Source organism: Aythya marila, assembly GCF_965140915.1.
Source record: "Aythya marila genome assembly, chromosome: 2".
Classification (NCBI taxonomy): Eukaryota; Metazoa; Chordata; class Aves; order Anseriformes; family Anatidae; genus Aythya; species Aythya marila.
The window spans coordinates 81084625-81112174 of record NC_139043.1 but is presented as its reverse complement, the minus strand read 5'-3'; the positions used below and the strand labels follow the sequence as shown (position 1 = coordinate 81112174).

General features: G+C 52.7%; 2 protein-coding genes across 2 annotated transcripts in view; one reads left to right on the top strand and one right to left on the bottom strand.

Annotated features, from left to right (window-relative positions):
* Positions 1-7849: 7849 nt before the first annotated feature.
* Positions 7850-9915, top strand: FOXC1 (forkhead box C1). The gene has a single exon (XM_082754809.1). It carries the CDS (start codon positions 7997-7999, stop codon positions 9794-9796), a length of 1800 nt encoding a protein of 599 aa, XP_082610935.1. The 5' UTR covers positions 7850-7996; the 3' UTR covers positions 9797-9915.
* Positions 9916-18016: 8101 nt separating this feature from the next.
* GMDS (GDP-mannose 4,6-dehydratase) overlaps positions 18017-27550 on the bottom strand; it is a 405498-nt gene continuing 395964 nt past the window's right edge. The window contains exons 10-11 of the mRNA XM_082752810.1: positions 19402-19470; positions 18017-18993 (exon numbers count right to left, since the gene is read on the bottom strand). Of these exons, the coding sequence (XP_082608936.1) occupies positions 18931-18993; positions 19402-19470 (132 nt within the window). The 3' untranslated portion in view covers positions 18017-18930. The remainder of the gene's footprint in view (positions 18994-19401; positions 19471-27550) is intronic.

Below are 27550 nucleotides of genomic sequence, written 5' to 3'. Positions count from 1 at the left end.
GCACCTCTGACCTTTGTGGTTTAGCAGTCCAAGCACTACCTAAGTCCTGTGGCAGGTGACAAAGTCCCCCTCCAACGCTGGCCCATATGGAAGCCATACACATTTCCTCCACGCAGTTCTCCCCCCTTAATTTAAGTGCACCTAATCAGGAAATCTGCCTAATTGGAATATCTCGCTTAAAGATCAGGGATGCTTACTAACAATGACTGCATCTTGATCGGGATGGTAATATCACTTAATTGGGATGCCTTCAGGTATCTTAGTGGTTTGGGTTTTTTATGTCTCAAGCTCAAGCTAGTCTTGTCTGTCTGCTCCTCATAAAACAGCTTTCAGTTCCTCCTTAGTAATGACACAGGCAAACGATGATGTAAGTTACTTCAACATTTTTTGCTTCTGGCTGTTAGTTGGTGTGGGAGGGGCAAATTACCTGTTACTGTGGGTGTTCTTGCCACAGGGACGGTTACAGTAGCTTCGGCCTCCATCCCATGCACAGCCTCCCTCTGCCTCCATGGGCCTCCCCGTCATGCAGGGTGCAGGTTGCAGCGCTCCGGAGGCTTGGCTGAGCAGGGAAATGCTGTTGTCTACTACCTGGTGAGCCTGGGGGAAAGGCCACCAAGCAGAGCGTCCTACCACAAGTATGCTGCCCGTGACTTGCTGTTTGCAGCAGCCGCAAGACCAAGAGGAAAAAAGAGTTTGTTAAAAGAAAGTTGTATCTGCCTATCTGCCCAACCAACCACACTTCTACCCCACAGTTATTCACATGTAATTGTTTTTAAATGTAAGCCTGGCTCCACTTTAGGGGTTATTGAGTTAAACAAAAAACTTTTTTTTTTTTTTTAAAGTAATCCCTCAACTGTCTTTTTCTCCATGCCACACCATCTTAGAAGACCCATATTTGTTTTTAACAAGTGCAGCACCTCTCAAGCAGTCGTCAGGCACCAGATATAGGCTTGCAACCTCTTCTATTTTGCAAAACAGGGGACTTGACCTTGTTTGGCCTGGCGGGTGCCATCCTTGCACACAAACATGAACCACACCACCAAGCCTGGTTGGCCAGCCAGCCTCGCCAGGGCAGAAATCAGGGCAGGAGCCGTGCAGCAGGGCAGGCAGCAAGCCTGAGCCACAGGGCCAGTGCCCTGTGGTTGCGTGAAGGGGGCTCATGTCACCTGGGCAAACAGGGATGACGGAAACGTGTCTGTGAAAGCTTTGCATTCAGTTGGTCTTTGAGAACAAAGAGCTCTGAAGGGACATCATAGTAAACACTGCCAAAACTCTTTTCCACTTCGGTGCAAATTTTCTGTTTCAAACCATGCCTACCGGCCTGTTTGTAGATGTGCGGGAAAGGTACCGCATGTGGCCTGGTGGAGGCAGGGAAAAAACAGAGAGCAAGCAGATTGGAAACTGCAGATGGAGCTGGCATACTCGGGGGCTGCTCAGGGGCTGCTCGTACCTTTAAGCACCACGCTGCTTAGTTTTGAGGACAGAGCCCTACCAGAAAGCTGGTCTTGCCTGGGGACCCCTGCAGCTGCAAGTTGCCTGTGCTCATTATGCAAGCACCGTTTAAAAATCCCTCTCTTTGGTGCGTTCCCTGCATTTCATGGAAAACAGCAGACACATCTTGAGTGCTCCGCTCTTTAATGATTCCTTCACCTCTTATGATTATTATACCGTAGTGTTTGCAGAGTGAGCCATTGTTTTCTGCGTGTAAACAACTTTAATGGGCTACTCCTAGCAGTGCGCAAGTAACTGTGCAACGAGAGCGTTTGTGGCTTCGTTAACAGTGCATATGCAGATCCCGAAGTTTTATGACCTGCATTACCATAGCTCGTAGGAGCCTTAAAGGAGGCTGGTTCTTTGGTGCGATTGTACTTAACATACATAAATGCCTCGTAAAACTGTGAAAGCCATGCGTGCATCTAGCTACGCGTGTATGTGTGACCCTGTGTGTATTTACACATCTCTCCAGCCGTACAAAAGGCGGAAAAAATGCTTCTGCCTCTGGATTCAGCAGACACTTTTACGAAGCTGTTCTTCGGAGGCCGAGCACGCCAGTAATTAAACAGCGAGGGGGAGGTTAAAAAACAGACCCACTTTTCCTGGAAACCGACACTTTTTTTCGCTCGCAACTTTTACGGGCCAGCCTGGCAACCCATAAAGACATTCCTTGGCAGAGCGCGAGAAATCACGGCCCCGGCAGAGCTGGCATCGCGCTGGCGCTCACCTCGGCTCCGCTTCGAGCAGGGAGGGGGGCCGGGAGAGGGGGGGGATCCCTTTGCAGCAGCGGGAGCAGCATTTGCGCGGCCGGCAGGTGCGCAGGTCCCGCGGGGGGGCGCGGAGCGGCGCAGCAGAGGCGCGCAAAGGCCGGGAGGGGGCGCCCGAGACCCGCGCAGCGCTCGGCGCCGCGCAGGTGGCCGCCGGCAGCGGGTGCGGGCGCTGCGCGGGTGTTGCGCGGGTGTTGCGCGGGTGCTGCGCGGTCCCCCGGGCTCCGGCGCCCCCTCGCAAGAGCTGGGGATGGTAAAGGGCTGCTCGCCCTTCGCATCCATCTCCCTTTTCATCCCCAGGGCCCGGGGGGCTGCGCGCCCTCCCGAAAAAAAAGCCCCCAGCGCTCTGAAAGGAGCGCGCAGGGCGTGGGGAATGTGGTGTATCAAGGGGCTGATCGCTATCTGCTGCCTAATGACTTGCCAAGTGCTTATCGCTTCCCCGAGTAGGAGCTGTCGCTTCATTCTAATGTAAATAAAGCCTTCGTACAAATAAGTCTCTCTCCTCCCGGCTCGCCGAGGCAATAGGTGGGGATGGAGCAGGAGCGGGCTGCAAGAGGTTCGCGCTCCCAGCGCCGTTGCCCCCTGCGTGTTTTCATTTACACGGTTGCAGAGAATCCGATGGATTCGGCCCCCCTCCACCCTCGCTGCCCCTCCCAGGGAAAGGAAGGAAATAAGGGAGGAAAAGGAACACAAAAGGGACAAGGGACCTTGGAAAGTAAAAGGGAAAAAAAAATCATGTCTGGTTATCTTCTTGTCGTTTTTGGAGAGAGTTTTAACCCCCCTCCAAGCCCCCCATATGTTGGTATTTCACTGTGAGATGGCAGAGCTAGAGAATCTGCCAAATTAAAGGGGTTTTGCTCTGCTGTGGGCTTTTTCTCCTTTTTCTCTGCCTGTGTTTGCTTGTGTGGCACCGCTCTACCTGAACTGCAGCAACAACACGAGCAGTTTCCCACAGCCTGGTTTTTGTTTTTATTCCCGGCGCCGTGACATCTCTGCGACGCAGCCTGTGTCACAGGGACGAATTATAGGTATGACCGCGATAATTATCGTGGGAAGAGGAATCTCGCGGGCTCCAGCCTATTTGTGGTCTCGGTTCTCCCTTGTAAATTGAATGCAAAATTCGCTTTTAGATACCAAAAGGTGACATTAAGGCATTTCGCTTGGGAACCACACTTAGCCCGTGACCGCCGCCGCATTTGCTGCGAAGGGCACTTTATTTGTCGTTCAGGAACGAGAACCTAGGAGATGCCAAAGGGACAGAGAGCTCGATTTCGTATTGGGTTGTGTTATTTACGCCTTAAGATAGAAGCCTGGACTGGAAGACTACCCGGGCTTATTTATGAAATTGCTAACCCACGTTAACAAAACAACAATCACGCCTGTTTGCTTAACCGAGTGGCAGCGAACAGCCCTTGTGTTTAGAGCCCGCCTGAATTGCTGGGGCTGAGGGGGCAGAGGTGCTCCTGCAGGGCAGGGGGGGGCTGTCAGCGGTGGCCAGCGGCTGCAAACGGAGAGGGGGCTTCGGCTTCGGGTGGATTTTCAGCCGGTGAGGCAGGGATTTGTTACCGTCTCCTGCCCCCCGAAAGGATGTTTGTTAAGCGGTTTTCTCCTGCGGTGTCGCCCGCTGTTGCAGGAACGTGGAAAGCTGCATCCTGAGCTGCAAAGAGCTGGGCGGCTGGTTTCAGGAGTCACAGGGATGCTGCTGTGATGTTGGAGCCAAAAGAAGGAGAGAGAAACGAAGCTCTGACTACGTCTAAACATAAACAGCCCGAGGCTGGCAAGCAGCTCACCTCCAGGTCTGGGAGAAAAGAGCAGAGGAGAGGACAACCCCCAGCGAGCAGCGTGGGTCCACCTAGGTTTTGCCCAGGTCAGACGGCAGCCCCTCCGCCTACCGCCCCGATGTCATCTCTCTTTCTGACATCCCCATAAATAAGGCTGCGGATGACCACACACGAGCCAAGCCCCGGAGCGCTGCCGGAGCTCTCCCGGCCCGCCGCTGCCGTCGGGGCTCCGGCTCCGCTCCGGCTCCGCTCCGGTTCCGCTCCAGTTCCGCGCCCCTCGCCCGTGTAGAGGCCCCGACGAGTGCGACAAAGCCAGGGCACTGCCCAAACCCAGCGCCGGAGAGCAGGCAGGGGGGTGAAACCCAAAAGCTGAAGGCTCTTTCTGGGTGGCAGCCCAAGGAGGCAGTGGGAAAAGTGAGCCCTCAGCCTCCCCAGCCCCGGCTGTTTTCCCCCCAACACACACACACACACACAATCACAACCCTCACAATGGTGACTTTTGTGCCTCCAGGAGAGAAAGCAGGGTCCTGCTGCTGTAAGGGACGCAACTTAACACACACCAGGCGTTGCGTCAGGTCGCAATTAGGGAATCGGAGGGGCTGTTGCAAAACGCATCAGATGCAAACCCGCGCCGGATTAATGCCCCCCACCCTTCCTCCCCTCCCCTGCCCTGCGCTGAAACTTCTCGCCCTTACTGCAGCGTGCTCGGGAGGGCAGCCCCGCTGCTGTGAGCACCGTCCTGACAAAACGGCAAAGGCAGCGAGGGGCCGGCTGCTGCGCCTCCGGGGCAGCGAGCGGGGAGCGGGTGGAAAGTGTTTCTGGCTGCAGGTAACGCCGTGGGAAAACCGGATGACCTGGGCTGCATGGAAACGTGCTGAAGTGCCCCGTTTTTTTTTTGTTTTTTTTTTCTTGCTTTTCAGCAAAGCGAGAAAGAGTTTTTGGAAACACAAAGTGTTGGGATCGACGTGCAGTCCGGTGCTCGCACATTTAATAATTCTGCAGCGGTGGGAGGAAAGGGGAAAACGTGTAATTAGGCAGGAGCAGGTGAAAGATTCCAGACGATGAAATACAACAGGCTAAACGGGATAATGTATTCACCATTAAAGGACTGACATTTATTACCAAAAGGAGACCCGTTATGCTTGAATATGAAAAGGAGCAGATACGGGGCTGTATAAATTACCTCCTTCGCATTACTTGCATCTCGTTTAAAAATAGATACGTCTATACTGAATAACCAACGGGTTTGTGTTTGGGAGCAAAGGACGGACCTGTGGAAACACCACCTAGCAAACGATGCACCTCTAGCACGCTCCCCAGACGCACTCCCCAAAGCAATCGATCACAGTAAAAAGCGGGGAAAGGAGGGGGGGAGAAATCAGGGGAGCCAAAAGGGGCTTTTCACGTATCGGTGGTGTCACAAGCTCAGGGTAGGCAATTCGTCTCCCAGTCACACACACACACACGCGGGCACGTCTTTCCCGTACAAATTCCACCCCTTAAAATAGATTTCAGCTCGTTGCCTTTAACTGATCTATTATTAACGCTAATGAAGCTGCAGAGGTACAGGCTGGGAGGTAAGGAAGAGTACCGGCTTGGATTTCAGATATCCGAAGAACTGGTGAAACACGCCGCTGGGCAGGCACGTCTATCTACGATTCGCCTCGTGTTTAAAGCTCAAAAATTAAATCTTCGCTGAGAGGCAATAGAAACCGAAAAGGGAATGTTAAAAAATAAATCACCGAGCCCTCAATCTCCGCTCCCTCTGAGCTCCCGTTAAAGTGTTATTCTAAACATCTCGTGACAGCCCAAATACGCTTTTAGACATTTAAACAAAGGCAACAACCGCAGAAATCAAGTCTTTACGGCAGATCCGGCCAAACAATTTCAGGAGCATCCCTTTTATTGTACCTATTATTTTTTTGTTGTTTTTTTTTTTTTTTCGCTTTTGACACACCTGATATGCCACGGAGTCCACTCTGAAAGAGATTAGGAACAAAAGAGCGCTGTCTGCGGCTCCGTTCAGTAAATAAAGAAGCCGCTCGCTCCGCCGCATCCCCTAAGGTCTGCAGAGATTTACCTGCACAAGCGAGCTAAAGACCCGGCACAAAGCAAGGCGCTCATGTTTATAAACAGCAGAGGCAGCGGGCGCTTTCTTTGCGGGCCGTCAGAGGAAAGCCCTTCATGGCTGAGTAATAAAAGGGAGCTGTGGAGGGAGGACTCGGCAGGAGCTGGTCAGCTGGAGGAATGCGATCCCTTCGGGAACGTCAGGGGCAGGCAGGCGGCCGGCTGGAGGCAGGGCTGGGGCTGGGGCAGGGGCATCCGATCGCCCGCACCCGCACAACCCCCTCGCACTTTCCTCCACCGTCCCCGATGCCGCGGGAGGTGAGGCTGAGCCTCCCTCGGAGAACAGCGAGAGAGCCGGAGCAGCGGCGTGGAGCCTGCCCGCGGCCCCGGGAGGGAAAGGGTGGAGAGAGCCCGGCGGGAGGGAGCGGGGAGAGGAGGCGAACGAGTCCGAAGGGGGAAAAAAATAAGAGTAAAATGAAAAAAAAAAAAAAAAAAAGAAAAGAAAAGAAAATGAAAGAGAAATTAAAAATAAATGAAAAAAAAAATGGGAAAAGTAAATGAAAAAGTGAAAATGAAAAAATAAAATAAAATAAAATAAAATAAAATAAAATAAAATAAAATAAAATAAAATAAAATAAAATAAAATAAAATAAAATAAAAGTAGGGGAGGAACACGCGCGGCGGCGAGTGGGGTGCACGCGTGGGTGGGAAGCGCTCCAGGGGAGCACGTCCATGTGTATGTGCACTGCTTAAATATGGGGCTATGTGGATGCGCGCACGTCCTGCGTGCGCCCGGGGCGGGTTGCGCGGGTGGGGGGCGTGGGGGTGGGCGCGCAAAACGCGCGCAGGACCGAGGGGGGTCCACGCGTGCCCCGGAGATCCGCGTGTGCCGGCGAGCGTGTGTGGCCGGTCCCCGAGAGCTGCGACTCCCAGGGCTGCTGCTGCAGGGATTTTTTTTTCCCCGTCTTTTTTTTTTTTTTTTTTCCTCTCTCTCTCTCTTTTTTTTTTTAAGCTCGCTTTTTTTTTTTTTTTTTTTCTTTTTTTTTTTCCCTCCTCATTCAGAGCCCCGGGTGTCTCCCGGCTCTCATTGGCCGGCCGAGCTCGGCGGGGCGGAGCCAGGCCGCCTGCAAAAGGAGGAAAAGAAAAAAAAAAAACAGGAGAGAGAGCGAGAGAGGGGAGAGAGAGAGGGAAAAAAAAAAAAAGAGAAAACTGTAAGTGCGTAAAAAAGTTCTCGCCGCGGTGACGGATGCTCAAAAGTTCAGGAGTTTTTCCGATGCTTCGCAAAGCAGCCTGCGACTGAAAAAGAGACTGAAAAACGAGCGAGGGAGAGAGAGAGGGCGAGTTTGCACTGGGAGACCGGGAAGGTGGATTTTTTGCCGCTGCTGCCGCTCGCTTAAGAAAAAAAAAAAAAAAAAAAAAAAAAAGCCAACAAAACACATCCCTCTACTTTTGTCCCTCCTTTGCAGACAACTTGTTGCAGATCCCCGTGGAGCGAGGAACCGGGAGCGTGGGAGCCTCTTCGCGAAGGTTTTATTTCCTTACTACTCTTTCTGCGTTGGGAAGCTGCTTTCTCCGCTGCGATTCCTTTTTTCGCCCTCCGCCGGTTTCTTGCGAGAAAACGCTTTCGGCCTCCCCCCCCGGCCCGGGCTCTGCTTCCCCCCCCGGCTCTGACTTTCCCCTCCTCCCCCCCCCGGGGCCGGTGGGCTTTGGCGGCCGAGGACGGAGCGGAGCCTCCCGGCGCCGCCGTCGGGCTCCGTGCCCCGTTTCCCCGCGCTCCGCCGGGGGCTGCCCGGTGCGGCTCGGTCGGCGGAGCGGCGGAGGGGTGGAGGGGAAAGGGCCGAGCTGCTCGGGCCGGCGGGGAGGCAGGGCGAAAGCTGCCGGGGGGACATGCAGGCTCGCTACTCCGTGTCCAGCCCCAACTCCCTGGGAGTGGTGCCGTACCTCGGCGGCGAGCAGAGCTACTACCGAGCCGCCGCCGCGGCGGCCGGCGGGGGCTACGCGGCCATGCCGGCCCCGATGAGCATGTACTCGCACCCGGCCCACGAGCAGTACCCGGGCGGCATGGCCCGAGCCTACGGGCCCTACACGCCGCCGCCGCAGCCCAAGGATATGGTGAAGCCGCCCTACAGCTACATCGCCCTCATCACCATGGCCATCCAGAACGCGCCCGATAAGAAGATCACCTTGAACGGGATCTACCAGTTCATCATGGAGCGGTTCCCTTTCTACCGGGACAACAAGCAGGGCTGGCAGAACAGCATCCGCCACAACCTCTCCCTCAACGAGTGCTTCGTCAAGGTGCCCCGCGACGACAAGAAGCCCGGCAAGGGCTCCTACTGGACCCTCGACCCGGACTCCTACAACATGTTCGAGAACGGCAGCTTCCTCCGCCGCCGCCGCCGCTTCAAGAAGAAGGACGCCGTCAAGGACAAGGAGGACAAGGACCGCCTGCACCTCAAGGACCATGCCCCGCCGCCGCCGCGCCCGCCGCCGCCCGCCGCAGCCTCGGCCGCCGCCGTCGAGCCCGAGGGCGGCCCCGCCGGGGGGGGCAGCGCCCCGCCGCCGCCGCCGCCGCCCCCCGTCCGCATCCAGGACATCAAGACGGAGAACGGCACGGCCTCGCCGCCGCACGCCGGCTCCCCCCCCGGCGCCGCTCCGCCGCTGGGCGCCGTGCCCAAAATCGAGAGCCCCGACAGCAGCAGCAGCCTGTCGAGCGGCGGCAGCCCCCGCAGCGCCCTCCCCTCCGCCCGCTCGCTCAGCCTCGAAGCCCCCGAGCCGCCGCCGCCGCCGCCCCCGCCGCCGCCGCCGCCGCCTCCCCACCACCACCACCACCACCACGGGCCGGGCTTCAGCGTGGACAACATCATGACCTCGCTGCGCGGCTCCCCGCAGGGGGCGGCCGAGCTGGGCTCCGGCCTGCTGCCCCCCGCCGCCGCCGCCGCCGCCCCCCGCAGCGGCATCCCCCCGGCCCTGTCCCTCGGCGGCTACTCGCCGGGCCACAGCTCCGTCTACAGCTCGCCCTGCGGCCAGCCCGCCGCCTCGGCGGCCACCTACCACTGCAACATGCAAGCCATGAGCCTGTACGCGGCGGCGGGCGGCGCCGAGCGGACCCCCGGCCACCTGCCCCCCCCCGCCGCCGCCGCCGCCAGCCCCGCCGAGGAGCCGCTGCCCGACTACGCGCTGCCGTCGGGGGGCGGCGGAGCGGGGGGCAGCGGCGGCGGAGGAGGTGGCGGAGGAGGAGGAGGGGGCGGCGGGGGGGCGCTGGGGCACGGCGGGCTGGGCGGCGCGGCGGGCGGCCACCAGGAGGGGCAGCACCCGCACCCGCACCCGCACCAGGGCCGCCTGGCCTCCTGGTACCTCAACCAGGCGGCGGCGGCGGCGGCGGCGGCGGCGGCGGTGGCGGCGGCGGGGGAGCTGGGCCCGCTGGCGGGCGCGCCGGGCTACGGGGGGGCGCAGCAAGGCTTCGCCGCCGCCCCCAGGGAGGTCTTCGAGGCGCCGCGCCTCGGCCTCAGCGCCTCGCCCGGAGGAGGAGGCAGCGGCGGAGGCCCGGGCGGCGGCGGCGGCGGCGGTGGCGGCGGAGGAGGCGGCGGCGGGGCGGGGGGAGGCAGCTGTCAGATGGCCTTCCCCGGCAGCCAGCCCCTCTACCGCACCTCCGGGGCCTTCGTCTACGACTGCGGCAAGTTCTGAGCGCCCCCCCCCCTCCGGCCCCGACGCCCACCCACCCCTCACCCCCTCCGACGCCGCTCGGGGGTCCCCGCGGCCGCCCCGAGGGAGAGGAGAGCGCGGGCGAAAAGCCTTTGTACAGAGACAGCTCCAAAGCATGTCTTGGTTTTGTTAAAGGACAGTGTTACTCCGATAACACGTAAGTTTTTTTTTTTTTTTTTCTGTTGTTGTTGTTTTTTTCCTCCTTGCTTTTGAGAAATACTCCCTCCGACCTCACCCTCCCACCCCGTGCGCCCCGGCCCTTAAGGTATCGCCAGGCCCTGTGTTTAAAGGGGGCGAAAAACCCAGCGTAGAGTACCGGCTTCTCCCCTTTCTCCCCCGTCCCGGACCCTCCTCTTTTACAAGGACTTGTTTTAAAATGTAAATTGCGACATAGTAATTTATTTTTAATTTGTAGTTGGATGTTGCGGACCAAACGCCAGAAAGTGTTTCCCCCCTTCCCTGAAAATTGACTGAAACGCTGATTTTTTTTTTCACTATATATAAAAAAAGGGAAACTGTATTAATCTTATTCTATCAATATTTTTTCTTTTTTTTTTTTTTTTGTTGAAAATATTCTGAAGGTATTGCATTGTTTGTTTATTAATAAATTACCATTCAGTTGGAATGCTCCTCCACACGTCTGTATATTTTAATACTTTCGTTCAGAGCGAGGCAGAGAGAGGGGAAAGGGATTTCCTAACTAACTTTGCCGATGGAACAGCTCGTTCCCCTCCGCGCAAATTCCAGAGTCCATTTAGGATCTGCCAGGTCGAAAAAAAAATCCCTTTTCGGTCTCTTCTGCAATATGTTCCACTTAGTCAGCTCGCCTTATCCGCTAGGAAAAAAAAAAAAAAAAAAAAATACTTTCCCATGGCAGCTCTGAGTTGGCAAATAAACAAACACGTTTTCTTAGCAATTAATGGGCAAGACCTGGAAACATTTGGCCGTGCGCAGCGGCAGGACAAGCTCACGGCTTTTTAAATAAGGTGCCCGTGTTGTAAAGCTATGGGAAGCGCCAACGCCGAGTGGGCGCCCGTGTGTGGCTGCGAGCATACATCGGGCTGGCGATCGCTGTGGGTGCAGGGCATACGCGTTTATATCTGGGGTTTCCATACGGAGCCGTATTGGAAAAAGGACTGCCTATTTATTCACGGCTTCATATACGCGTCGCATGTGTTTCTGAGCTCCACGGTGTATTTTGGATGGCAGCTATCCTGTAACACGGATATTCGTAAATATAATGTAAGCCTACTTTGTAGAACTGGTGGCAACGCGCGCCATCACACCCGTGAAGCCGCTTCTGTAATGTAGAAATATATTTTAAAGTCCTCTTTTATGTCAGGAAAAAAATAATGATGAAGAAGTTGGATTAAAAGGGTGCCTCTGCGCTCTAGCCTTACACCTCTGTAGCTCTTACTCCTGTCCTTTAGGGACATTGCCGCTCTGCTCTGTTGGGAGTGCCCTAATTGCTCTGCCCGAGATTGTTTTAGAAAGAGTTGGTGTGGCAGAATTTTTCTTATATAGTCTTTTTTTTTTTTTTTTTTCCTCTCTAGCCTCTCCCCTCCCTCCTTTTTCTTAAACCTGTAGAAAAAAAAAAAAAAAATGTTACCAGGGGAGCAGATGAGTGCTGCTTGTCAGACCGAGAATCTCACCTTCTGGACAATTTGCAATTACGAACCTACGGGCGATGGGGGATCACCTCCCCCTTTTGTAAATAACCACCAAAAACGCAATAAATTCATTAACTTAAAAAGAATCTGCCTTGTCAGTCAGACCTGGGAAGAAGATTATTTGATTAGAGATATTTAAGGCCTAAAGTTTGCTTTCAAGATAATACAGTTTCCTATCAGTGCCTCTTATCTAAAGGCAACACTTAGCAGTAATTGCCGCTGCATTGTTAAGGGTTACACTGTAAATAAATACGAAGGTATTTACAGTTAAACCTTATTACCTTGCTTTTGAGCTGCTCTTCCTCTCCAAAGCGATAATCCGCTGTTAGAAAACCCCTTAAGCAGAGCGGCCGAACCGGGGGCTCGCTGCATAAAGCTGGCTTGAAACGCGTTTGTGGAAATACCTCGCTCCTTTTATTTTATTATAGATATTTTTTTTTTTTTTTTTTTTTTTAATTATTTGGCTCTTGCTGAAGAGTTTCTCGGCCTTCTTTATAGCCGTTTGCTGGTTGAATCGGGTCCGACAAAGCGCAGCGCCCCGCCGCCCGGTTATTCTGGGGCCGAAGCGGGGGCGAAGCGGGGCCGAGCGGGTCGGCTGCGGGGTCCTGGGGGGGTCCCAGCTCCCCTCGCACCGCTGCCGGCCCAGGGTGGCTGGGGCCTTTGGCCGCCTCCCGTTTTCGCTTCTTTTCCCCGGGACAAGCAGAGCCCCGGAGGCGGCGGCGGCGGGGGGGGGGCTGCGTGGAAACGCCGTGCCCGCCTCCTCCCCTCCCGGTATCGAAAACCGGGCTGAAAATTAAAGAAATGAGAGGGCAGAGCGGCGACTGCATGTGCTGTTTGCCTAGTTTTCTTTTTTTTTTCTTGTTGGACGCCGGTCTCTTTGGGATTTCGTATTTATTTATTTATTTTTTTAAGTATTTTTTTTTTCCAGCGGTGGGGTGATGCGGGGAAAATAAAAGAGCAGGGAAAACAGGAGTCAGCTCGGCTCGTCCGGGGGGATGTCTGTGTGTGTGGAGGGGAGAGAAATGGGGAGGAAGGGGTGAAGCTCCCGAACAAGTGCCGCGGCCGCGCAACTTGCGCTCCCCGTCGGGCGGCGGAGGCCCGGAGGGCAGGCGAAGGAGGCTGGAAGCGGGGAGGCCGAGAAACATTTTGGGGGCTGGGGAGGGGGGTCTGTCCTGCGGAGATCACACGCAGGTTGTATTATTATTATTATTATTATTATTATTATTATTATTATTATTATTATTATTATTATTATTATTATTATTATTATTATTTCCCTAGCTGTTATTACTATTATTTTTTTGTGGTGACGATGATGATGGATGGCGAGCAGGGGGCAAGGCGGAGGGTCCCTCCTGATCTCTGGTTGTCTCCCAGCAGAGCTCCGCGGCGGTGCGAGGGACGTGCGGCCGGCGGCGGCGGGACGGTGCGGCTGCGAGGCCCCGGCCCTGCCTGCGGAGCGGCGCCCTTGGGTGCCAGGTCAGCGCGCAGCTTCGCGGCGTGTCTGTGGCTCGAGGTTGGATGTCAGAGCTTTCGCCTTGCTCGCCGTCCGCGGGGGAAAGGAAAAAAAAAAAAAAAAAAGAAAAAAAAAAAAAGGCGCAGCATATTTTTAAAAATTATTCTTTGAGGGGCCGTTCCGTTCTGGTGGTTTCTAACTCGTGTTTGCTCATCTGCCCCCGAAACCGAGGGAAAAGTGGAGTGTGAAATTCTTCCCGGCAGAAGGGCAGTGTTCGCCCCTCCGCCTAAATTTCCTATGCAAAAAGTTTTTCTAGAAGTGACTGACAGCTCGGGGTTTGTTCCTGAAAGGTCATAACCAAAAATAGCGGGGAAGTGCATGCAAAGAGGACGTTTTGAACCCTTCCCTACCTCCACACGCTAGTTTGCGGGAAGGCTGTTTGTGTCGTGGACGGAGACCTTCAGGGAACGGCTGCAAACGAGCCTTTCACCGTAGCCGGGGCCCTTTCTGAAAGTCGCGAAGTTCGGGGAAAGAGCCTCAAAGTTCACCCGGGTCTATTTTCATAGCCCGGCCCAACTTTGTACCGCTCGGCAGCCCTGGCGTCGCACCGCATCGCCCAGCCGGCTGCACCGCGGCAGCGCGCAGTCCTCTGCCCCCCAAAACACGGCGCAGCCGGAGCGGGGCGAGCTGGAAATTGCGCGCCGGGGGGCTTCGCTTGCGCGCTGCCACCGCGCAGGCCGGGGCAGGCGCTGATGCGAGGGGCCGCGGGGGGCTGAGCACGTCTGGGCGCCCACACGAGGATGAGTCTGAGGTCACAACCAGCTCACCGTGGTTATGACGTCCTCTGGATTGCGTAGGCAGAAGCCCGGAGCGCCGGGACGCGCGCAACGAGAGAGGAGCGCTCCTGCGCGCCTCGGCGCAACGCGGCCCCGTCCTCTGCCGTAGGAGTGACCGCTAATTGAACATTAGCTTCCAATTAACGCCGTCGTAAAGCCATTGAAACCTTGGGCCGTTTGCCCCCCACTTGCCCGCCTCGGCGTTGGCCGGATGGTTCGGTCGCCTTGGGATGCGCGGGATTTTGGGAGGGCCGCGAGCAGCGCAGCGGGCGAACGGGGTGCCGAGGCCGAGCTGGGGCTGCGCGGGGGCGCAGGTGGCGTGCGGGGCAGCGCCGAGCGCAAATTTGCGCGGTGAGCTGCGCAAGAGGCACTGCGCGCCCGCTTAGCGGGAGGAACTCGAGCATGAAGTGGGCCGTGGGATGCCCATGAGTTGGGAACCGCCGGCATCCCGTCGGCCTTTCCCTTTTCTTTATGTTTTTTCCTATTTTTTTTTCCCCCTTCTCCCTCGCCTCCCCGTCTGCGTCGTGAGTCCGCCCCAAAGGTGGTGCGGTGCCGCGGTGAATGCGGCCCTCCTGCTTTAATTACTCCGGGGCTCATAAAGCCATTCGCTTCTTTCCAAAGTAATAAACAAACGTCGCGTTAGGTCAAGATTGATGGTGTCCATGCAATAAAAACGGGCCAGGTCAGGAAGGAATAAAATTCAATCAGAGCTCGCGGAATCATTTTTCAGGGGACAGAAAGACAGAAAAAGGAGACGGGGGTCAAGGGAGACGATGTCGCCATTCACAACACACCAGCCGGCAGGGAGGAGGGCGAGGGTTAACGAGCGATTGTTTTTTATCAAGCGGAGCCTAATTGAACGAAACAATAGCCGTGCCGGCGGGGGGGGGGTGGCTCCGGGCGACTCTGCGGGGCCGGGCTGCAGCCTCGCACCCCGGGCACTGCCCGCCGCGGCGCTGCGCCCCCCCCCGGGGCACAGGGCAGCTCCTGGGGGCTGCAGGATGGTGGATGGGACCCCTGTTTTTCTTGGGGGGGTGTCCCAAAAGGGCTTGAGCCCGACGCTTCCCCTTCCCTTGACGGCTTGCCCGGGTCTCCCCCGGTGGCGTGCGGAGATTTGGAAAGCGGAGCCCCGGAGAGGGTGAAATTTGTGGAGGGGGGGGGTGGTGGAGTGAGGATGTGAGGAGGGGAATGCGGCCCCGGCTACCGGCGAGAGGTCTCTGTCTTGAGCGGGAATTGGGTGGTCGGCAATTTTTGTGTTGCCCCCTAAATAAACACAGCTTGAAGCGACTTGGGTGGGCAGAAGGGAACAATTTGTGGGGCGGGGAGCGAGCGCGCCGGGCGGCCCGCGGCTTACCTGCTGGGGACTTTCACCTGACCTCTAGGTGTCAGGGGGCTCGCTGCTCGGAGCACGGCCCCCCGCTCGGGTCAGCGGCTTCGGGCTGCTCTGGGCAGAACGAAAACAACAGCAGCGAAACCCCCAAACTGGAATCCCCCCTCCTTTTCCAGCCCCCGTCACCTCTGGGGAGGATGCAGGAAAACCAACGCGTTTAGAGCCATTAACTCTTAAAATAGCTGAATTTCCTCCGTTGGAAAGGGGAAAAAAAAAAAAAAAGACGCAAATTATTACACTCGGGATATTTAGGTATTAGGAATCGATGAATAAACAGGTCATATCGCCCTCGGAGCACAAGTGCTCCGTTTAGAAGAAACGCCATAGCAATCCCCTCGCCCCCGTTCCTGGAATTTATTTACTTGCCAGAACATTTGAGCGGCCGAGTTTAATATATATATTTAAATAAATATTTGAAATAAGGAAAAGAAGAATGTTTTCCATTGACCGATAATGCCAAAGTCCTGATAATACCGTCCGAAGCAGAAAGAGGATTGTTTAAACAGTGCCGGGCGCCCGCTGCGGATCCAGTGGCGCTGCCTTGGGGTTTCGGCGGGGGTCTCCGGCGCTGCGTTTGTAGGGTGTGGGGCACCGGGAGGGTTCCCGGCCCCGATGGCATCGCTCCCTCTGCCCGAGGGGGCCGTGCAGGGGCAGGGGGCGCGCCCGCAGCCCCGGTTTGGGAACGGGAGCGCTCCCGGCCAGTGCCTGCAGCCTGGCCTCCCGGCCACGGGATGGATTCAGAGCCGAATTGCTGCTCGCACAAAAGTGACGGCTTGCTCCCCACGCCCCCTCCCCCCCAAAAAAAAACCTCCGGAGGGGAGGGGGGGGGGAGACACGGAGCGGGGCGAGCTCATTAGCAAAGCAAAGGTTGCAATTAGCGTCCGCCGCTGCGAAGCGACCTCTCCCCCGCCCGCCTCCCCTAGCCCCCCATCGCCGGCTAATTGCGAGGTATCTGTTGATGTTTTTCTTCCACCCGTCAAAACGTTGGAGCTCTGCCTGCTCCGGCGCTGCTCCGGCTTTGTTGTGTCTGCAGGCGACGCTCCGCCGGCGAAGCACCGGGGGTGAAGGGGGGTCACCAAGAGACGCGGGGAGCGCGGCCCCGACAGCCGCCTTGGGGGGACTCCCCTCGCCCCCCACTTCACCGTCCGAGCCGTCGAGGGGCGACCCGGGCTCCTCTTTATCCGCCGGCCCCGGGTGCAGCTCCCCCCCCCAAAAAAACCTTCGTTTTTCCCCTGCAGGCAGCCGGTATGAGCCCCCCCTGGGCCCGGGCTGCGTTGGCTGCTGCCCTCTTTAATTAACGGAGCCGTAATGACCCCGGAGCAGGCGGCCAAACGTAGCACGAGCAGGGAGGGAATGAGCTTTTTTACTGTACCTGCGCGCACAAAACGCCTGACACCCGCATTGTAATTAAGGAACTTGAGCCTGAGAGCAGTGTGGTAATGGCACGGGTGGACACCACCCGCTTAAATCGCCGCGTGGCTTCTCATTTATGTATTTTATTTTTTATTTCGTTTTGAAGACGCGATTCCGTGCTCGTTGCGAAGGGCAGTGCTGTGGGCAGAACTGAAAATCCCGCAGGAAAGTGTGTGATGAGGGGGGAACCGAAAAGCAGTTCGCCTCTTTCCCAAATTTAAAAAAAGCAGCGGGACTCTGCGCTGTTTGTCCCCGTCGGCATCAGGAGCGGTTATTATTATTATTATTTTTTTTTTTTTAACGAAAGAAGCACAAAGGCACCCAACACAAAGTCGCCACGGAGGGACCGCTTGCTCTAGAACTGATTTTGCCTCCCCAGCCCCTTCCTCTTTCGTCCTCCAACACGGAGACCGAAAAGGGAGATCAAAAATGCTTCTCTTGAACGCTCCACGGCTGGAGGTGCCAAGGCAAAAAAAAAAAAACAAAAACAAACAAACAACAAAAAAAAACCAACCCATTGAGGTCGAAGGGAAGCCGGCGGCTTGCGGAAAGGTTCCCAGTCCTCCGCAGAGATGCGCGAACTGGTGCTCAGTGGTAGCGGCAAGCGGCCGGGCAATCACTGCAAGCACTAAATACTTCCCAGCTGTACAAAAATAACAAAAAAAAAAAGGTGAGAAAAGCGCTTTATGCTTTTTTAATGCTTTTTTTGAAAAATTATTATTATTTTTTTTTAATTACGTGTGCCATGGAGTGGGGGTATTAAAAAAAAAAAATCAACAGCAACCAAGTTGCGTCCTACCGCAGGGAGCACCCCCGCAGGGTTTGCACAGCTCAGCCCCAGAGCGCAAACTCGGTGCACCTGTAGGAAGCGGATGGACGGGGCTCTGCGTTTCCCTTTTCCCTGCTTTTTCGCCCCAAACCCTGCCGGGCCAGCCCCGAGGAACAGAAGGAAGGGGTTGCTGCGGCTGCCCAGCCCCGCAGCGCTCCGCCGTGCCCGTCTGCGGCCAGCTCGCACATTTTCCACCGCACCTCTGGCGACGGCGCACAAAGAGCCCTCTCTCCGCGGCAGCCCGCTTCCTCGCAGCCTGCTCCCCAGCCCCGTCCCCTCCCCAGCTCCGCGTCCATCACGAAACTCTGCCCTCGCCCCTTCCTTGTCGGAGAGGGGCCCCCCTTCCCAAAGCGACGCGCTCGGAGAGCCTGCGTCTCCCCCCTCTCGCCCTCTCTAAAAAAGGGCTCTCTCTCTGCTCAGCTGTGCCCGGCGAGGCAGCGGCTTCGCTCATTTTCGAGGCATAAAGCTAAAACGATGGGAGTAATTGGTGGGTGGAAGATCCGAAACCAACGGGAAATGTATGGGCTCGACGACCTCTGGATAACCCGGGTACCTTGGCACGAAAAGTGCAAAAATATTTACTCACCTTGAAGTTTCTAATATTTTTTTAAAGCTTTTTTATTTATTTTGTTTTTATTTCTTAAGCCATCTTTTGAGATCATTTGAGCTCCCATCCGAGGTTTAATTATAGTAAGCGGGAAGAGGATGAAGGGGAATGGGGAAATACTGATGGGAAAAAAAAAAGGGAAAAAAAAAAAAGAAAAACCCAGACCCCAGGGTCAGGAAGGTGCTGGACAAAAAGGCTTTCTGTGACTCACTCACACCCTGAAATGAAGATCTGAAAAATGCTTACAAGCCCCCTCTGACTGGTTTGAAAGCGATTCCAGCAATTAGGAATTAATTCGGCATGGTCAAAAGGCAATTTCACTGCAAGTTAGATCAAGTTATCCAAACTTTTTACAGAGTTCAAGTGGTGGAAATGGGCCGCTGGGGTGGAGGTGAGCTGCAGGAAAGAAAAACAAGGAATGTTCAGCAGAGGAAGACTAGGGGAAGCCAGGGCCAGAGGGATGGTGGGCGCATGCTAGCGCCAGAGGGTCGCTGCTGTTGTTGCTGGGGGGCAGTGCAGGGGATGCTTTTGTGTATTTCTGTCATTCAAAATGGGAGAAGGTACTAAAAAGGTGCTGGAGGTCCTAGGTAATAAAAAGGCGCGTTTTAATTAAAAAAAGGAAATCAGTGGGCTTGCCAGCCGGTGGCTCCTCCAGGTACAGTGCTGGGGGGATCCACCCTGGTTAACAGCGGGTGCCAGAGGCAGCCTGTGCGGAGGAGCAGGGCTGCCCTGGGATGATTCGTGGGGCCAGAGGCACCAGGAGGGTGGAGGGGGGACAAAACCGGGCTTTTACGCACAGGCAGGCCAGCAATAAGGCCACCTTGAGGGGGGTGGCCACCCACCCTGGCCCCGGTGGTGTGTGTGGGTGGCTGTGCTGGCCGTGGGGTGCGCCCCCAGCACGGGTCCCGGCAGGGCTCAGGCGTTGGGGTTGTTCCTCATGAGCTCCACGTCGGCGTCCACCATCTCCCTCACGAGCTCCTGCAAGGAGGAAGAAAAGTGGGTGAGGGTCCCCGCGGCAGGATGAGGAGGGGATAAGGAGCACGTTTGCTCGCATGCTTGCCCTGCTGCACCGCGGGAGTGCCGGGTCTCCCGAAACTCGCTGGGTCAAGTCGCGGCCTGTGCTGCCATGCTGGCACCTCAGCGCGAGGCACGCACTCCTTCCTAAAATGCTGACGCCTGCTGGGCCCTTTCCAGGGCAGGTTAGCAGAGTCACGGGGGATGCCCTGCGCTGCTGTGGTGGCTGCTGTCTTCCAAGCAAGAACAACAGCCCGGGGTGGCCACCGACAGCGCGGCTTCTAGGTGTGCCCAAGCAAAACTCCCCCCCCCCCCAGTGGATTGCTCTTGGAGGACACGAACCCCTGGGTAGGTACAAAGCACACCACTCACATCGAATGTGACTCTGGGCTTCCAGTTCAGCTTTTGCTTGGCTTTGGTACAATCCCCTTGAAGAAAATCCTGTGGAAAAGAAGAGAAAAACACTGCGAGAACCGTTCCCCTTCCCTGTCTGGCGCTGTGCGGGGCTGACCTCTGTGGTGCTCGTTCCCAGCCCAAAGCCCCCCCTTTGCCATAACCTGTCCCAAGGAATGAAATTCGAGCAAAAGCTTCCAGAATGAGGGAAACCTTTGCAGATCATGCTCAGTGGTTGGTGGGCATCAGGCAAGGTGTGGCACGGCCGTGCCCACACGCGCATCCCCGCCAGCTGAGCACGGCTGGAAGGGCTCTCGGGCCCGGCCACCTTCCGAGGACAAAATATTTAAGATGCAATTTTAGTGGAAGCTCATATGCCTATAAATCACCAGGAGGCAGCATCCTTTCACCAGGCTGTTTTGGAGCAAAAGAGTTACTCTTTTGTTTTTGCGTGTGCGGGGTTTGAGCTCCAGCCTCACTGCCTTGCGGTGGTGAACGTTTTGTAATAAGTTGTCGTGTTTCTTAGTCATGCTATTGAACGAGCTGTTCCAAATTCTCCCTCTCCCCCCCCTCCCCCTTCTTTAAATAACGTAAATCACAGAACAAATATGACAACTAATCTCTTCCAAATAAAAATGTGATCACAGACAGACGATGCTGAAAGACTGTTGTTAATATGGGTAACCACACGCAATGGCAGTAAACAGCCAGCTTTTGAACGCCTGCATCTTTTTTCTTCAGTGCTTTGAGCATCCACATGGAAAGAATAGTCTAAATCTCTCATAAATTAAAGTAAATTATCTTGAAACTGTTACAGAGACCAAGAGCTTGTTCATATCCACCTCGCTGTTTAATTATTCTTAAAAGTGCTACCACACCAAAACAATCCCGCAAGTAGTCATCAAAAATAACAAAATTAAGCAAGGAAAACAACTCCTTTTTCTGCATCTCTGAAGGAACAAAGGAACTGACCGAATCTTCCTGAGAAACAACCCAAGTACTTTGGTTTAACAGTTAGCTTTTGCAATTGTATGTGACAGTTTAATAAAATGTCACCTCTCTTCACTTCACTTCTCCGGAGTAGTAAACACTAAAAATGTATTGGCCTGTGTCTAGAGTAAAACAACACAAGCTTTGTTACAGGACAACAGAGCTAAGGCCAAATCCTGCTCTTGCCTTCAACTTGACGCTGGTAGCACGGCGGGGTTTCCTAAAAGATCCCCGGGCCGTGCTTCTCCCTCCTCGCCCTCTGACTGGCGGCGGGGCTGACGAGCACTTTGTGGCTGCAGGTTTTTCACCGCGCTGCTGCTGCTGCTGCTGCTGCCTCCATTTTTCAGACGCTATCTTTTGTGCGTGTGCGGTTCAGGTCGTGCTAACTTCCAACATCACCTCATCCTGTGCAGTAAAACGTAGGAAATTCTTCTTCGTAATTGTGCTGCAGAAAGCTAGACAGCTCGCTTCCAGCAGCAGAGGAAATCCACCAAAGGAAATATTGCACTGCAGAAGGGGATGTGGAACAAACACGTCTGCTGAGGCTGTTCCAGGCAGCATTTGTAATACTTCAGCCTTTATGCCGAAAACATTTCAGTGCGCCTTCAGAAAAGAGTAAACGGATGGGTCGGAACAAAATGATGTGAAAATAAAAACGCCGCGATTTCCTTAAATTAGACTAAATGATTTCCTACTGCAGCCCTGTAATGGGTTTTTAGAAACTGCAGCAGACATTTGAGGGCAAGGCATGCAAAACCGCATCAGCCTGAGGGATCCCCCTGAGGGTCGTGTGAATATGGATTGCAAATTCTGAGTTGAAATGGGAAAGGCTCCCACTAACTTTGATAAAATTTGGATCGGGCCCTGAGGTACTCATGGAGGCATGCCTTTTTATCTGGAGTTCGCTTAAATTCACATTAAATCTGTGTGTGTGTACGTGCCTGGAAACAAGGAAATCCCTCTTAAAATAAATTTCAGCATAAAAAACAATTGCCTTTTATTCAGTTCTAATTCAAGCCATTAGCTAGAAGTTGTGTTTTAATACCGCCTCATTTTAAGACATAAAAGCCCTATCATAAAACTTAGCTTCACTTTTAGAAATGCTGTGTAAGCAATAATTTTACGTCCACCATCTCCATACCAAAAACATTCTTGAAAACTGAGCCTATCTAGGATGCTGGTTTCCCATCTGAGAAGTGGACCAGGAGCTGCGTTGAATGAAGTGCTGCGTTGCCCGCTGTACATAGCTGCATTCTGCTTTCAAACAGCTTGGGAGCAGTCTTTTAGCTTTCTTGGACAAATGCTTTTTGTTAAAACAGTATCAAAAAAAAAAAATAAAAAAAGGCTTTACCTAATTCCAGCCCTTCGTTCAAAAACATAAACACTCAGCTGCTGAATGGGGCAAATCAGGTTGGGGGGAGATTTCAAATCAGTAATAAAGTTATTTGCAGTGCTGGATTATACACAGAGATAACACAAACAACTAGTGTATTAAATCCATTTCTGTATTAAAAATGTTTTTTTTTTTTTTTGTAGTTCTTCCTTAAAAAATTCACATGCTTTAAGAGTGATACAGTAAAATGCATTCTGGCATAATTTGTGAGTAAAAGAAAAAAAAAAAGATACCAGATTTAATATATATGGTAATACAAATTCCCCATCTGACTCAGGTTAAAAGATTTTTAAGTGGCTCTCCTGCAGAAGTTTATGTACTTTTGGGAAACACTGCTTCGTAGTAAGATTCACTTGAAAATAGCGTTACGGACAAAATAACCCCTATGCACTTTTTAAAAGGTTCTCTTATGGAAGTTACTAAGTGCAGAGATAAAATGCTGTATAATACCACAGTATTAACACTGTATTTCATCTAAATTCAAGGTTGAGTTGTATTCTTTTGAGGCAAAGTTTCAGCACTGAATGGAAATGAAGACTGGAACAAAGCTATTCCTGATTAAAGGATTGTATTGCAGTCATGTTTCCTGTATTTTTCTACAAGTAGCTCATAATATGAAAACAATAAGGTAATTACAATAAAATATTAAAAAAAGCTCCTCTTGGAACAGAATGACTGCTTGTTTATATTATTCAAGTCTTTCACTGAAACCAGAGATGCATCTGTCAGGCTTCCAAAAAAAAGAAAAAAGGAAAAAAAAAAAAAAAAGAAATACACACATCAGAAAACCTCTGGCATGCTGATCCGTAAAGTGCATTGGTTCTTCAGTGTCAGGGCTTCAGTTTCTGGAGGTACAACCAGATCAGAGCGCAAAGAAAGAAGAGGTAAGCTTCTGCTGGAGAAAATCTGGATTTCTGGGGGGTGGGGGCTGTTCCTGAAAGACAGCTGGCTGCTGCTGAATCCAGGCTGCCAGGGATCCCTGCGTCCGAGGGAACGGCACCTGATGAAACGGCACCACTTCGTGTTTGGTATCCCTGCAGGACAACTTCTTTTTCCTTAGCATTGTGCTTTATGTACTGATAGGAAAACAAAGCCCTTTGACTTCATGAAGGATTTAGATACTGTGCTGGGAGTTTGCAAACCTGAAAACACTGATTAAGGCTTTCTGTTGTTTTTATTATACTCAGGTCACAAACATAAAATTAAGTCTTTGCTCTTAGTGAACGATTTCAGGAGGAACAATCCCTTATTTTCCATGCAAATACAGTTAACATAAGTGAATACTAACGATGAATTTTGCCTGGAAGCTGAGAGTTGGGAAAAACATCCAGGTAAATATTTAAAGGGAAGGAAGTTGGAAAAGACAGCAGTCAAATTCTCTGTTGCCAATGAATATGACAATAAACTCTCCTACGGTTTTATATCCACTCCACTGTCACTATAACTGTCTCTCAGAGAAAAGAATCAGATTGTTCAACATGATTTTATCTTCTCTTCTACCTTTTCTGTAAGTTAGGCTGATTAACTGTGTAGAAAATACCCCGTTATTATTAAATCTGATTTTATGACGATTCAGTTTCATTGTCCAAATGCACAGACACAAATACATGCAGGTAAGCAGGGAGAAATTTGTTACACAATGTGATAGGGCATTTTAAAATTAGGTTTTGAAGCCCTGAGACAAAAATGTAGAATATTTTAATGTAAATATCACATTTCCCAAGCTCTTGTTCTGAGTGTCATCACTACTTCTATTTTGACTCGTGCAGTGATTGATCTGGTTTCACTGTGCAATGCATCACTGTCTCATTCAATTAACTTTAACTGAAAATGTAAAGCCTCAAGACAATGTGAGAAAAAGGAGATAATGTGGCCTGAAAGAAATCCAAGGTTTCCTTAATTACCACAGCTCAGCTGATTGCCTTTAAAATAGTCCTTCGTTTTAGCCAGCACCGAGAGCCAGACTTTGCTCGCTGTTACACCAGAATAAAACGCAGACCAAGTCCTCAGTAAAACACCTGCGATGGAATCGTGCCCAGCTCCATTCGCTGCGGCAGAGACAAGGCTTTACCTCTAAAAATAAACAGACTTGATCTAAGCACACAACAGTTTTACTGCATCTGAAAAGTGGCCAGGGTTACATTCACAATCAGCAAGACTGCTTGGAAGATGATTTGTTACAGCAGAGCTCCCACAAGTAAGGAGCGCAGACCCAGCTCAGCGGAGGCTCTGGCTTACGTGTTTAGTCTTGCACTCTTGCTCAAGGAGTTTTGTCAAGAAGGATTTCAAGAGTCTAGGGGCCAAAGTCTCCTGCAAACCCCGTCTGTCTTTTATTTTCCTTGTCTCTTTCTTATGACCCTTGCCTTTAAACTTTAACTTGTCCTGCTAACAGAAAAATTAATAAACATAGCTATTTAATCAGACATTAGCTTACAGCGTTGCATTTCCACCATTATATCTCAATAATTCATATATCAAGCTTTATTTGATCAGTACCCTCTTTCAAGCACCTTTTGGAGCATTTTTGGTAGGAAATTTTAATGAGGGCTGCAATAGCACACCTCAGTAACAACGTCAATATGTATTCTTGGGTATTTGCTGCAGCTCCTTGCTCAGGAAACAGCCTTGCTGCAGCGTTCACTGCCAACAAGAGACTGCATGCCCTGCTCCCTACGCAGCTCTGTTGCTGTCACCCTTATCCCCTGTCCCCCAGCGTCCACCCGTCCTTGCCACCAGGCCCCAGGACACTGTGTCCCAATGCAGATGCAAAGCTGGAGAGCAGTTGCTGCGACTTCAGCCGAGCTATTCCCAGTGCACTCAGGAAAAGTAGCAAGACCTCACTAGATGGGAGCTGTAGAGCCTGTAAATGTGCATCTCGCTGGTGCAAAATCCGATGCGGGGCTCAGCTGAGCAAGCACCGAAACCCAGGAGGAGTCCCAGAAACAAGCACTGTGTCTGCTGGGCTGCGGGCCCTACTCTGCAAGCGCAGAGAGCACTGGCTCGATTTCTTTGCGAAGTGCAGTGTTTGGTATAATATCTATAGTAACAGGAAAAAACAGTGTAATTATAAAGCAAGTGACTCCTATCACCGCAGTAAATATGAGGAGACTGGAGATAAAACACATCGATGAGCAAAGCCCGAGTCTAACGAGGAACACAGTAAACATCTTCAGGAATTTCAGAAGAGCCATAATGTGTCGCTCCGTTTTCATTTTTTCTTTCCTCTGTTCTTAGAAAAGCAAAGTTGTGGAGCAGTCAGGGTACCAGGGGAATAGAGGAATGCCAGTGAATTTGGTTTCTGATCTAAATTTGTTTTAATGCAGCATGAACAGACTGCTTTCCACTCTTGGGTCAGCAGTCTTTAACAGAAAGACAGTATTGTTTGCAAAGAACCACAGGAAAAGGCAAAAGGCAAAAGCAACCAATAGGTTGAAACTCACATATAACAAAATGTCACTTAAAATAAGAGGCATGCTTTCTCCCCAGCGTGTTTTCATGTGCAAATCCCCTCCCTATTCAGAAAGCCCCGGTTTTTAATAAAACCGTGTCGAGGGGGAAGGGAGGGGAGAAGAAAAACCAGAGGACCAGGCTGACACTGCGAGGCGCTGAGCACCTGCACTTCTGAGGGACCTCAGCAGGCTGCAAGCACCGGGCACCTTCGGGGTAAGGTCTTACCTCGGGACCCTCTGCACGCCCGCATAAGGAGCCACCACAAGCAGCACGGCCAACAAAACCCGGGCACAGTCCTTGCTTTTCCACCAGGAATCACAGGTGTTAGAGCAGCAGCTTTATCTTATCATCGTTTGATGATCTTTAATGGGACCCGCTTCCAAAGGGTTAAGGCAAATGAGCTCGGAGCGGCAATAAACATTAGGGCAATAAGAACGGCGGTGGAGATGTCTCCCTCCTCCTCCTCCTCTACGCCCCCTTCCTCCCCTCCCTCCCGCGCCTTTTCCACTTCAGTGCTGCCTATCAGCACGAACTGCAGCGGCAAAGCCAGACCTCTCTGGCAATGACAGGGGGGCGATAAGAGACGAGAAGAAAACAGCAAGCCGTCTGGCCTGCTCAGGAAGCGGGGAACCGGCGGCATCGTCCCTCGGCGGGGCCGGGAGGCGGCCGGCAGCAACGCCCCGCTCGGCTCCACCAGCTTGGGCTCTGCCGGGGCCGTGGCCACTGATAAGGCGTCGCATGGAGCCAAGCTGGCCCTGGGGCTGAGGCGTCGTGGCCAGGGCCTGGTGGCTTTGATGGCCGTGGGGCCGCGGCAGGCGGCCCGCGGAGAGCACGTGCGGGCCTCGCCGCCTCGGTGCGGAGCTGCACGGCCAAAACCCGAGCAGGGCCGAGTCCTCCTTCAAGCCTATCCATTTGCCAAGTGAAGCCTGAGAAAGCGTCTCGGCCAGTGCTGTCCCTTGAGCCAGATAAAATTCCTCCCGAATTACAGACTGATATCCCCCACAAGCCAGTGCTGAATTTAACTCTCTTTGAATCAAGAGCAGAGCTCGCTCGGCTGGGGATCAGCAGCTCCATGGCATCCCTCAAGCCAGGCTCTGGGTGTTTTTCAGGACCAGCCCCATGGGGCAGGTCAGGGGGTGCTCCCCCAGAGCAGAGAAAACCCTGCTGCTGCAAACTGCTTTCGACTAACCTACGGATAAAGAGCTGTCCGAATAACTGGCATTTTGCACAACATGGCTTAGAAACATTTGCACATTTTCTCTTCCCAGCAGAGGTGTTGGTGAAGTTGCATACAAGCATGTTTCTTCAGGCTGACTGGCCAGAGAGAACGTCAGTCCACGACCTTCCTATCAGTAAAAATAAGACCCTGTGAGGGTAGAGATCAGCTGCAGCATAGGAAAAGAACGGCTTCCTTCTCTTCCTGGTACCTCTGAGCCTTGATTTTGTTCACTGTTTAACTGCAGTGTGGTGCCTCTTGCTTCACTGCGGCCTGTTCTCTACTCCAACAATGCTTTTGGGAGGAAGAGTAAAATAATCATGCCTTCATCACACATGGTTTTATTGCTACACACAATTCTTATTGTTTAAGCCAAAGCACGGTACCTTTTCAAATTAATGAATGCAACTCTCACAGTTTCATTAATCAACTCTGTTTTTCTCATCACTCCCTACTTTTGCATTTTCTGCAAACATCAGGAAATCACTCTGTGTAGCTGTTAGACTTCATCTGGGTTTATTGTGCAGTAACGGCTGCCTTTCTGACTGGAAATGGAATATGGCCCCTAGGGTTAGCTGTCTTCACTGACAGGCATGTCAAGATGAACAGGAAGACTGATAACCCCACAGATTCATGCTGCAAGGCTGCTTAGTCTCTCCTCTGCTTCCAGTAAAAAATACTTCGTTTATAACAAATTACATCGGATATGTTGTTAGTAGGTTTAGTGATCACTGCCAGCTGGATACCAAAAGATAAGCAACAAACCAATAAACATTAGGACAGCAGACTTCTATTCTACCTCTAGATATTTATCTATGTACCTTTAGAGCATTAAGCAGCAATTTAGTGAATGCAGGTTTATGATTAGCAGGATATCACTACTGCATAGGATGAATTTCTCTATCTTGCAGATGACAAATTAGTGATTTTACGAACCCTAAGAACATTCATATCTCTGAAAAAATCAAGGCCTTTGTTAACATTAAAATTGTAATGTTAAGAATGTTGGAAGGGTGTGCCATTATTTTTTTCCCCAAATAATAATATTAATTTCCTCAAAAGGTCATCTTTCATCTAAA

Coding starts and splice junctions, on each gene's coding strand:
- FOXC1 (XM_082754809.1), top strand. CDS start 7,997: ATGCAGGCTCGCTACTCCGTGTCCAGCCCCAACTCCCTGGGAGTGGTG.